The sequence below is a fragment of the Apteryx rowi genome, unplaced genomic scaffold (assembly GCF_003343035.1).
Source record: "Apteryx rowi isolate R43461 unplaced genomic scaffold, aptRow1 scaffold_60, whole genome shotgun sequence".
Lineage (NCBI taxonomy): Eukaryota > Metazoa > Chordata > Aves > Apterygiformes > Apterygidae > Apteryx > Apteryx rowi.
The window spans coordinates 178,054-189,856 of record NW_020450872.1 but is presented as its reverse complement, the minus strand read 5'-3'; the positions used below and the strand labels follow the sequence as shown (position 1 = coordinate 189,856).

General features: G+C 37.2%; 1 protein-coding gene across 7 annotated transcripts in view; it reads left to right on the top strand.

Moving 5' to 3' along the window:
• DCAF6 (DDB1 and CUL4 associated factor 6) overlaps positions 1 to 11,803 on the top strand; it is a 97,367-nt gene that overhangs the window by 56,231 nt on the left and 29,333 nt on the right. For 6 of the 7 annotated variants that reach the window (XM_026083379.1, XM_026083380.1, XM_026083378.1 and 3 more), the window contains one exon: positions 4,084 to 4,143. The exons of the other annotated variant lie outside the window; for it this stretch is intronic. In XM_026083379.1, coding sequence (XP_025939164.1) covers positions 4,084 to 4,143 — 60 coding nt within the window. The remainder of the gene's footprint in view (positions 1 to 4,083; positions 4,144 to 11,803) is intronic. 7 annotated transcript variants of the gene reach the window in all.

The window sequence follows — 11,803 nt, the reverse complement described above, 5'->3', positions numbered from 1 at the left end:
TTACTGAGTAATAGATTATATGCATATTTACATACAGTCTGAAGAAAACTGTTTCATCCACATGTGAAATAACAGGAAGTTGTATGCCCTACGTGTTACAGAAAAGCTATATGCTGTGATATTCAGTCATTTATTCCTCAAGTAATTTGATCAAAGATTACATGATACCTGTTCCTTTTACCTGTATGGGTAAATACAAGAAATTCCTGTTGTGCTTCATTAGCTTCTTCCATTGTATTCCTCCTTCCCCAGTGTGGAGGGAACAAATGAAACTTTCTTCTGCTTGAGGAGTCCAAGACATCTTTGCATTGTCTATTTACTTTTTAAAATTTCTGGGCTCTGGATATGTAAGTGGATATATAGTTATATTTGCTCTTTTTTTTTTTTTTTTGTATGAATTACTTTGGTTTGTTCCCTTTTTCTAACCTCTTTATGAGATTTATTTTTGGAAGATGTGTATGAGTAATCTATTTCCTTGGAAAGCTGGAACTGCAGATTTCTAGTCTTTCTTGCTTCTAGATAGAGGCGCAATCGTTTTGTATCCTTGTGGTAAGTTGGCATTTCAGAAATGTGGTAGTAGAAAAAAAGCATTGTTAGCTTTGGTTTTCTAACAATAAATGCCTGTGCAGGCACAATTTCTCCATCTTTTTCCTGCAAGGTTGCATTTGATGCTCTGCCTTTAGGCAAATGTTTGATTTTCAGGCATTGATTAGTACAGTTGTTACTTTCCTAACAAAAATTACACCCTAAAATATGTCTGCTGCCATATGAAATGAAGTTGTAGGTTCTGTTTGGCCCAGGGCTGCAGGTTCTCAATCCCTGCTCTAGCAAAACTTGTATAATTTATGCTTGCAGTTTTCTTGCAGAGTCGATGTGAGATTAAGGCCATTTCTTCTGCCCTGTATTTCATTCTTAGTCTCTATCTTTGCAGTTGAATTCCAAAATACATAATCAAGAGCTTATTGATTATGGAAAGTAGTTGCCCCTAACTATTAAAAAAATATTTCATCTCTTGGATTAATATCCACTGTATGTATAATGTTTAGAACTTTGAAAACAATTTTCACTGCTTCAGGCCTGACTTGCTTACTGGTGCTGGAATTAAAATGGTATAAGGTATAAGGAGGATTTTTTTATTTATTTTTTCTTTTTAACCAAAACAAAGGGTGGCATGTTAATATTTTGGTGAAATCAACTGCTGGTTGCCCAAACTATAGGAAGCTCCTTCAGCATATAACTTGCATCAAAATTATCTTCTGTTTTCTGTTTGAGGTCCCCCAAATGCATGGCTTTCCAACTCCTTCTTTAAATAGTGTTTCTGTTTAGTGTACTGGTAACATTACAACCAGTGGTGAAATGCTTTGGGGTATAGACCCAGTCTGTGAAGACTCAGGTAAGAGTTTAGTGTTGGGTTTTGGGGTGTTTTGTTTTTTTAACTATGTGGCACAATTTTGGTAATACTTTTTCTCAAAAGCTTTATCTAAATTGATGAAAGTACTTATTCAGAATTTGTACAAAACCAAGCCATATATTAAAAAATAGGCATTTACCTGACCTTCTTTCGTCTGGTTTCACAGTCCTGTTTATTTCCCTGCTTGGGCTGTGGGATTTCAACACTTTGAATACTGCAGTGCCACTTCAAGGGGGAGCTGGTGATCTGTGGCTTTGGGGGATTTGAAAAAGAAGAAAGTGAGTTTATAAGTGCTACATACAGAGCTCTTTTTGTAACAGTGCTAACTGAAATATTTAGGATGCTTCCTCTGCTTTGTTTGAATATTCTTAAAGGTCATATTCCAAGTGAGACACATTCACAAAATCGTAAGAAAACATCAAATTAATAGTGAGATTTGGGACATTTAAGCCTATGTAAGCATGGATGATTACCTAGAAAATTTTTCATTTTGACTTACTGTAACTGAATGATGCAAATGGTAAAATATACAACAGTGAGTAAAGAATGCAGGTATAACTTGAGGTTTTAATAAAATACAGAAGGGCTGGTAAGTGTACTAAATGTAATTTATTATATTTATTTTCAAAATATGTTTGTTCAGTCATATTTCTTCTGTTCATCTTGGCCTGAATTAAAGAGCTGATGAGATTATCTTTTCCAGCCAAGTAAAATGTTTTGGCAGCATTCTTAATTATTTGCCTCTTAAAAAGGACATATAAACATACAGAAAAATTGAACTGTGGGAATAGTGCTGGACTGGGAATCAGTCTTCTCAGCTTGCCATGCAAGACATCCCGTCCCTTCACTGCTTTTGAACACAAGTTAATCCTAGTCATGGGCTCATAGCTGCGAATCAGTGATCAAAGCCAGCCTGCCCTTGAGGGAGAGAGGCACCCCGATTCATATGCTGAGTCAACTGGAATATAGGTAGGAGGTTTTATGATGTTGCATCTCCACACCAGCTTTTTTCCTCTAACTTATGGTCTAAAAACTGGATTAGCACTCCATTGAAAATATTCCACTGTAAATACCTCTCTGCTAACTTCAGTTTTGGAAAGTGAAATATATTAATGTTTTATAAGTCTCTCATAGTTAAGAGCTAAGTCCCATCTAAATCTAGAGGAAAAATTCTTTGGTCTGGCTTAGGTGCATTTGGTGCAAGGCATAGGCATAGCTAAACAAAGGTAAAGATACCCTAAGGCCAATTTTATGTTCCCCAGTTATGGAAATAAACTGCATGAGTCCAGTTTCCAAAACGGATGAACCTCCAAAATACGCTGGGCTTGCCTCAGACTCCTTTAGTCTCTGTTCTTCACTTCTCTCTCCTCCAGAATGCTAGGTAGCAGTGTAATGAAGAAAGAATCTGTACTTCTTGCAGTAGAAGCTAAAACTGAAACCTTTGAGGTTTTATCTTTAAATCAGCATTGTCAGTTTAGTAGGTTTTACAGCTGTACTACAAAATAGGTCATCCTGGTGACTCTGGCCCAAACCTCAGAATGAGTTACCTGTAGGAGAGAGAATGTATTATTCCATTGCTTTCCCTGTACGAGATTTAAACTCATCATATTCGGTTTCTTTTTGCATGCTATCATAATTGCAGACTGTGACTCAGTTTATAATGCAGGATATTAAATCCCTTCAGCTTAGCATGAATTTGTTTACAGCAGAAGATTAAGAAATGGAACCAAGATCTGATAGCCTAGTAAATATTATGTTTGAAATACTGAACTAATTTATGTACATCAGCTAATATTAAGATAATACAGAAACAAGATGTGATCTTCAGAGATGACAAAGGAAATAGACTTCACAGAATCCTGAGCATTGCATCTGTAATTTGTGTGCACAGGGAATGCATTGCTGATGATAGTTATTAACTGGTAGTGTCCAATGGAATAATGCACTTCACTGCTGTTGTTTTCAGTTTTTCCATGATTAAATGAGAATCTATGTAAGAGTGATTGGTGTGGTACTGTGATAAAGTCATGAAGACACATTCATGGTCATCAGATGCTACAGAGGTATAGCATCTAAGAATGCAGAACTGTCATATGAGTGGGATGTACTTTGGTGTATTAATATTACAAAAGCAGTCTATATGCTGCTATAGCTGTAAACCCTCTCATTTTTCACATTTTATGCTCATAGGTATAAATATTGAATATTTAAAGCCAAAACTGAAGATACTGTTATGCTTATTGAGTATTTTATGTTGAATATTTTGAAGCTCATGTTTAGTACATTGTTTGAATTACTATACTGTGTGATAGTTGGACCAAGGGCTTTTTAGGAGTCATGACTCTTCAGTGTTCTTCCTGACATGTTAGAAACTTGAAGTACATGGTAAAATCCTTTGTAATGGATAGACGTTTTAAATATGAACATATCAGCAGAGCTTCAGGCTGTTAAATGATTGCCTAAAGAAATACATAATGGTTTGAAGCAAGTGGCTTTGCATCTGTTATGCCTAGAGAATACAATATGGCTGGCTGCTCAGAAAACAACCAAAGCTTCCTTATGTTGCTGCTTTTTTATTCTTATTTTTTATTTTAAGCTAATATATGATCGTGACATTGCTGTGCAGTTCTCTGCTGCTTATATTTTAAGTTGAAATCTCATTTTTGTTTCAGATTCTCCTTCTTCTGTGGTTAACAAACAGCTTGGATCCATGTCACTTGATGAGCAAGAGGGTGCGTGTAACAGGAAATGCGCTATACCCAGCCATAGTTGATTGCAATGCTTCCTTTTAAAAATGCTTTTCATGATGATAAACAGTCTAAAATGCTGTTCATCTACATAAAGCAGAATTCCGTAAGCAGATCTGCTGGAAATTCATTAATTATTTAATTCTCAGTAACAGAGTAAGGTTAATTATTAATTGTTTTCTAAAGCCATCCTATGCTCAATTCTTAATGCTTTAATGTATATACAATATTCCATACTGAGGCACTCTACAGACACTTAGATAGATATATTTTTTTAACTCAAAGTAGAGTTAATTCTTCAAACGTTCTTTTTCTGGAGGCTTTTTCTGGGATCAAAGAGCAAATATAAACATCAAAGTAACTTTTAATCGTATAAAGCCAAAGAAATTTTTTTTAGGAGAGATGTGCAGATTTGTTATACTTGCACAGTCAGAGTAACTCAAGTGCCTTAGTCATCATCCCTCTGTGATCGATTGTTCTATACCCCTTCTGCTAAACCAGTTCTAGTGTTTCACTCTACCTGCCATATGGGCTGGTGATAGAAGAAAATCCTAGTGAGCAGCAGACTATGCCCATTATTCATCAGTCTTCAAACTGTAAGCAGTGAAATGGACCGCGCGTGACCTTATTAAAGCTGAATGAATCTCATCTTTAGTGAATATTTATGCCTGAATAATTAATGAATAATGGAGGGTAATTTTAAAATAGATTTCCATACACTCTGCATTATGCTGACTTCCATATTAAAGTCTCAGTAGGTCTGAAAAAGAGTTGTTTTATCGTGTTTCAGATTCTAAACTAGAATGCTGCTTTGAAATCTCATTTCTCAAAAACATTCTGTTTGACAACTGATGAGATGTGGTTTGGTTTAGGGTGCCAGGATATTGGAAAAAAATCAAGCTGTGTTTTATATTGACAAAAATATTTTTTTATGGAATTACATTTTGTGATGAAAATAGCCTTAAATCTTGACATGTGAATTTGCTAATTATTCATAGTTTAGTAGTCTGCATCACTCCACTATTCAAGCTTAGCTGGAAAATGACTTGCTCATTAATTTGTGGCCAAGCTATGCTCTCTGTTATGAACTCCTTGGAATAAAGCATTATTTGATGAGAGTAGAATAAACTGAAATTAACATGTAAAGTCCGTATATTTATTGGAGTTCTTGTAACTGCAAACATTTTGGATAATTGATAAATGGTTTGTTTGCTGAACTTGTCAATTAAGCGCATGTGACAGCAGCAATAAAACCAGAAGTTGTTGGTTCCAGAAATCAGTTCGCAAATCTGTATCTCATTCCTCTTCAGGCAGGCAAGGTGAGTTGCCTTGAAAACTGGTTCATGTTTTACTACTGTTATCACAGCATTCTAATAGATTTGGGGAGTGGGGGTGTTGGGGGGGGGAGTTGTCAGGTTTTTTTCTACACTGAGAAATTAGTTGAACTAATGTGAAGAGGCTTTCCCTTGTAAAAGCACTTTGGATTTGGTTTGGTAAACCAATTCTCTGAATGCATGAAAGCAATGTTTTTCTATTGTGATGTTAAGGATCACCTGAAAAGACACGGTTTTACTTCTAAGTTGGTAGAGGAAAAGGAGGTAATTTATTAGGAGATCTGCCTTATCTAAATGATAAGCGGAAAGATTTACTTGCTATGATGCAGTTTAGATTTTCTTGAAGTTAAATTACTACATTAGTTTCACTTCCTATTTGAACAGAAATCTCAAAAAAGTGTAAGTAGCTAATAAAGGAAGTTGTATCAGTTATTATATATAAGTGCTTTTTCTTTCTTATTCCCTCTCTTTTCTTAATTCAGTACTGAACCAGCTGGCTTTCTATTGGGCCAGTCTGACATATATGTTTTAAGACTCTTTGTGTTTAAAGATCTTATGATACTTATTACACATGTAAATTTGTAATGCCAGGATTCTGACATTCCAGCAGTCCTTCTTCTCTGTAAAAAGGGGTTTCCAATGGGTTAAAATGGTCTACACTGGATACTTTACTTGACTGTAATTTAATTATGGAGAGAGGCTGTAAGATTTGTTTCAGTGTAAAGGCAGTGTTATGGCTTAAGATACTGCCTGGATGGCAATGATCAAAGAAGGAACCTGAAGCCAGAGGAGTAGCTTGGTAACTTTAAATTGTAAATGTGTGTATGCATCCCATATCATCTTAAGGCTTCTTCCTACCCACACAGTGGCCATGCTGAGCATTATTATCTTTAGATACTTGCAAGTTAGTGCAATGGTTCGGTAATTCCTTATGGGAATGTCCATGTCAGGTTGTTCAGTGCCATGTTATAGATACTTGAGTTAGCTCAGAACAAGATGGTATGTCAACTATGGAGTTCTGCATATACAGTGCCTTAAGTCCTGGAAACTGCCTTGGCAGGTGTTGTGTCCCAGCTAATTAACTTCACCTTCCAGCAAGACTAACTGGCGTGGGCATATAGTGCTTTCCAGATCCGTGGTGAGCTCAGCAGATACAAGCTTAAGAATTTCAGAACTGTGCTCTGTGGTATAGCACAATATGTTCTCTGCTGCCTCCTTCTGTAAAGTACAGTACAGCATCTAATTAATATGGGAATCATCTGAACAAAGAAATTATATGCCTTGGACTATGGATTAGGCAGGTCTGAAGAATTATTTGATTTTCAGTCTGCCCTTAGCAGATTTAATTGTCTTTTACTGACTGGTGTCTATGTAACACTGTTTACTCAGTCAGTATTTATCACTATATAAAGGAATCCCCACCATTACCCCCTAAGTCAGCTGCTTCTGATGAATTTTCATGAGTTGAGAATTCCTGTAGAATTCCTGTTTTCTGAAATACACTGTTTATTTTTTTTCCTTGTACCCTTTTTTTCTGCCTTTAGAAGATAACTAATTTTTCTGATTTTTTTTTCCCCAGAAATACATTGCAGAATATACAAAGCTGCTATTTTGGTGTGGGGGGGTGTTTTTTTTTTTTTTTTTTTTTTTTTTTTTTTTTKKKKKKKKKTTTTKKTTTTTTTTTTTTTTTTTTTTTTTTTTTTTTTTTATGAGGAGGTATGCTTAGTGCTTCATGGAAATTATTTTGAAAGCTTTTTCATGAAAAGCCGTCCATTCTCTTCACATACGATTGTCAACTGACCAGTGACAAGGGCAGCATTTGTGATATGGGAAACTAGCTTCACATTCCTTGCAATGCTAGTAAATACTAACTAAATAAAATCTGTAAACATGTCTTTGTGCTCTTAAGGCTTCATAGTTAGGAGCCCCAACCTTTGAAGTTGCACTGGCACAGGTTCATTTTCTAAGGGAAGAAAGTGCAGACTTTTTGTTTGTTTCCACAGTTTCTCCATTTAAAAGATCATGAATGAAAACTTGTCTTCAGTTATAAGGGAGGAAGTTGAAAGGTGCCTTCCTCCTGTAAGTGCCTCAAGAGTGGACTCTTTTTCATAGGAGTGTGTGTTCTAGGACAAGGTTGCATATAAACTAAGTGTAAGTAATTGATAGTATCTTTGTATAATATGTATGGCTGTAAAATCTAAGTGAAGCTCCAAGGTATTTTTGAGAAATTTGGAATAGATTTTAGTAGGATGTTGATTTGTTGCTCTCTCTTTGAGCAGTCATCATCTGGCTTATTAGAGCTTATGAGTAGAGTAACAGTTTTGGCTGTCACTCTACACTTCATCACAGAACATGTACAACTTTTCCTCTTCTGCCCTCCAATGTTCTGTCAATGTGAATTAGATCTGATCTGAAGGGACAAACCTAGGAATGAAAGAGACCAGTGCTTTCCTCTGATCCATTCAGCCTTTGGCAATCACATTGTTTTTCCTGAAAACAAGCATTTATGATTACTGGATTTTACATGATTTTTCTAAAAGAGTGTTCAGTTATGTACTAGCAAAAGCTTATTAGCTCTTTTCAGAGGCACCCATTTAGCTTTCATTAGCAGTGTAAGTTTAATATAAACTAGTGAACTACACAAATAATTCTGTGCAGTTTATTACCAGATTCTTGTCTCATCCGCCTTTTATAGTTTCCTATTAGTGTCGATTTCATATCCTAAAGATAGATTAAAGAAGAAACTGACCCAATCAAAATTGTAGTCCATGTTGTTATAGATTTAAGAGGAAGTTATCATATAACATGGTTGAGTAGCTATCTGTCTCCAGAAATTTATAAAAATTATATCTCACTATAAGTGCCCTCTTGGGATATACTTAAAGCACTTCTTTCAACTTTGTGAGTCTGAATAAATACAAGCATCACTTCAACACCAAGTGAAGTCAGGGGACAGTCTTTTTAGCATCCTGGTTTAGTTTTGCGATGTTGAGATTTTAAGACAGGAAAGCACTGTTACAATGATATGAGCTGAGCTTTAATAACACAAGCCATGCAGTTAGATTCATTTCAGTATAGTGAATTCTTAGGTTACTTGGTTGGTCAGTAATGCTGACTAGTTTTGTGCTGAAGCAAATACTGCATAGCAGTATCAGGTTATAGTATTGTTATTGCTGTCTTGGACTGTACAAGGCAGTAAGTCATCTTTCTTCACCTGTGTTCACAGAATCACAGAATGGTTGAGGTTGTAAGGGACCTTTAAAGGTCATCTAGTCCAATACCCCTGCTCAAGTAGGGTCACCCAGAGCATGTTGCCCAGGACCATGTCCAGACAGCTTTGGAATATCTTCAAGAATGGAGACCCCACAACCTCTCTGGGCAACCTGTTCCAGTGTTCTGTCACCCTCACAGTGAAGAAGTTTTTCCTCATGTTCAGATGGAATTGTCTGTGTTTCAGTTTGTGCCCACTGCCTCGCGTCCTGTCACTGGGCACCACTGAGAAGAGTCTGGCCCCATCCTCTTGACACCCTCCCTTCAGATATTTATGCACATTGATAAGATCCTCCCTCAGCCTTCTCTTCTTGAGGCTGAACAGTCCTGGCTCTCTCAGCCTTCCCTCATATGTGAGTTGCTCCAGTCCCTTAATCATTTTAGTGACCCTTCGATGGGCTTGCTCCAGTAGCTCTGTATACACTGGGGAGCCCAGAACTGGACACAGTACTCCAGATGCAGTCTCACCAGTGCTGTGTAGAGGGTGAGGATCATCCCCTCGACCTGCTGGCTATGTTCTTTCTACTGTAACCCAGGATACCATTGGCCTTCTTGGCCACAAGGGCATGTCGCTGGCTCATGGTTAACTTGGTGTCCACCAGCACTCCCAGGTCCTTCTCCGCAGAGCTGCTCTCCAGCAGGTCAGCCCCCAACCTGTACTGGTGCATGGGGTTATTCCTCCCTAGGTGCAGGAGCCTGCGCTTGCCTTTGTTGAACTTCATGAGGTTCCTCTCTGCCCACCTCTCCAGCCTGTCCAGGTCCCTCTGAATGGCAGCACAGCCCTCTGGCGTATCAGCCACTCCTCCCAGTTTTGTATCGTCAGCAAACTTGCTGAGGGTGCTCTCTGTCCCTTCATCCAGGTCATTGATGAAGAAGTTGAACAAGACTGGACCCAGTACTGACCCCTGGGGGACACCACTAGCTACAGGCCTCCAACTAGACTCTGTGCCACTGATCACAACCCTTTGAGCTCTGCCTTTCAGCCAGTTCTCAATCCATCTCACTGTCTGCTCATCTGGCCCCTACGTCCTCAACTTGTCTATGAGGATGTTATGGGAGACAGTGTCGAAAGCCTTACTGCAGTCTAGGTAGACAAGGGTTCCTGAGGCAAAGGTAACTCTATCTTATCTGTCCCTATTACAAGGAAGCTAAAGAATTCTCCAAGTATGTCATTTTTTTACTCTTTTTTTTTTTTTTTTTCTCTCAGTGCCTGACTCCTTATAACAGTATTTGGATATATTCAGTATTTGTACTTGCTTAGGAAGATATGCTTAAACTATGAACAGATTTGTATACTAAGAGACTTGCTGGTAAATTGCTGCAAAAGACAGAAAGCATTGGTTTACTTTTGAAAGAAGATAGCATTTTTGTTCAAAATACCTATGCACACCACTATAAAATATTTCCCAAAGTTTGTTTCTTTTCTTATTCAGTTAAATTCAGGAACAGAAAACTTTGCATTTGATCAGTTGTATCCTTGCTCCACTCTAACTGGAGTGTAACTGTAACCTTTATTTTAGAGAAGCTATGAACTTTTCTTTGGATACCCATTGCATAGAATGAGGCCCTTTGCTCGCGCATCATCAGGATGATGGTTGTAATTTTCTTTCACAGAAATTTTTTTTTCTCTTACAACTTTTTTAATTTTTTTTCTTCAGAATATGTATAAGTATATATTTAAAGTTTTTCAGAGCAGCTGATTACTGTGAGTGGGTTTCTGTTTGTCAGCTGTTTACAAATTTGACCATCCATGGTTAGGTTAAGTTCTGCTGTGCTGATTCATAGATCCCACAACTTTAATGCTTTATTATAAATAATAATTCCTGTGGGGAATATTGTAGCCATTATTGTTTTAGTGATAAGCTTTTATGTGGGGGAGTGTGTGTGTTTGCTTGAATTGAATGTTACATTTGAATTGATGTTCCTGCAAAGAACTTCTGAAGCTTTTACTTTATTGCATGATAGGGTCAGTCTGCAGGCAATATTGTAATAACTGTTGTAGTTATGGTCAAGTTTCTATACTCTGTAAACCAATGAGAATCTGACATGCTTTTGTCCAAATGGTCCTGAAATGAAAAGCCCAGCATTTGTGCAAAGCAGCACAAGGTCATACAGGTCATTTGAGTGGTGCCCAAAACTAAGGCAACTCTCTCCCATCTGAATTCTGAGGAAATGGCACCTCCGTAGTGAGGCTTAATACGATAGTGCTTTTCATGAGGTATTGTCCATGGTCGCTTCAGCATTAATGGCAATTCTGGCCATGCCAGATAAATAGCCTGTTACCATGAATTTTCCTCGAGGGTTGTGGGTGGATGGATGGATGTTACTAAGCAGTCCTATTTGGAAGGAGCCCACTGAACAGTCCTTTAAACTACTCAGCAGAAGTTTGGCAGAGTTGCTGTGGTTTTCAGTTTGTTTACTTCTGTTGGTTTCGTTTATCATACAGTATTGCATTTTGCAAGTACTCCCCTGCCACCTAAGATTTTTATGGTATGAAGGTTTTTTAACCCTGAAGTCTCAGAACATGAATTTACAGTGATTTATAACACCTACCTGACAATTTAAGTCTAAGGATATTTGTAGTTGAGTGGGTTGTAAGTAGAAAAAAGAAATAAAGGGGATGATGATATTTCTAGATCACTGATCGTGATCTTGTCATCTTTTTCACATGTATTTGCTGAGGCAAAAAGAACTGAACACCACTTTTAAAAACACCTTCTATTCTTATTAATAGTATACTTGCCATGAAAGGGATCTGCTCATAACGGATAATATTGTGGTTGCACATATCTATCTGGTAATTTTATTTATCTGCATGTTGAAAGGCAGCATATTCCTTCTTTTTTGTTGTAAATACAAAAAATTTTAGGTCAGTTCTAAAGCATTGCAATGTATAAATTTGGTGTGTTTACTGTGTAACTTTTAACTTTTTGCTTGGGCTGTAAAAGATCTTAAATAGATATAGTTGTGGATGTTACTACCATGTTTGTTTTTTGTTAGGATAATTAGAAGCATCTTCAGATACGTAACAGTTTTATTTG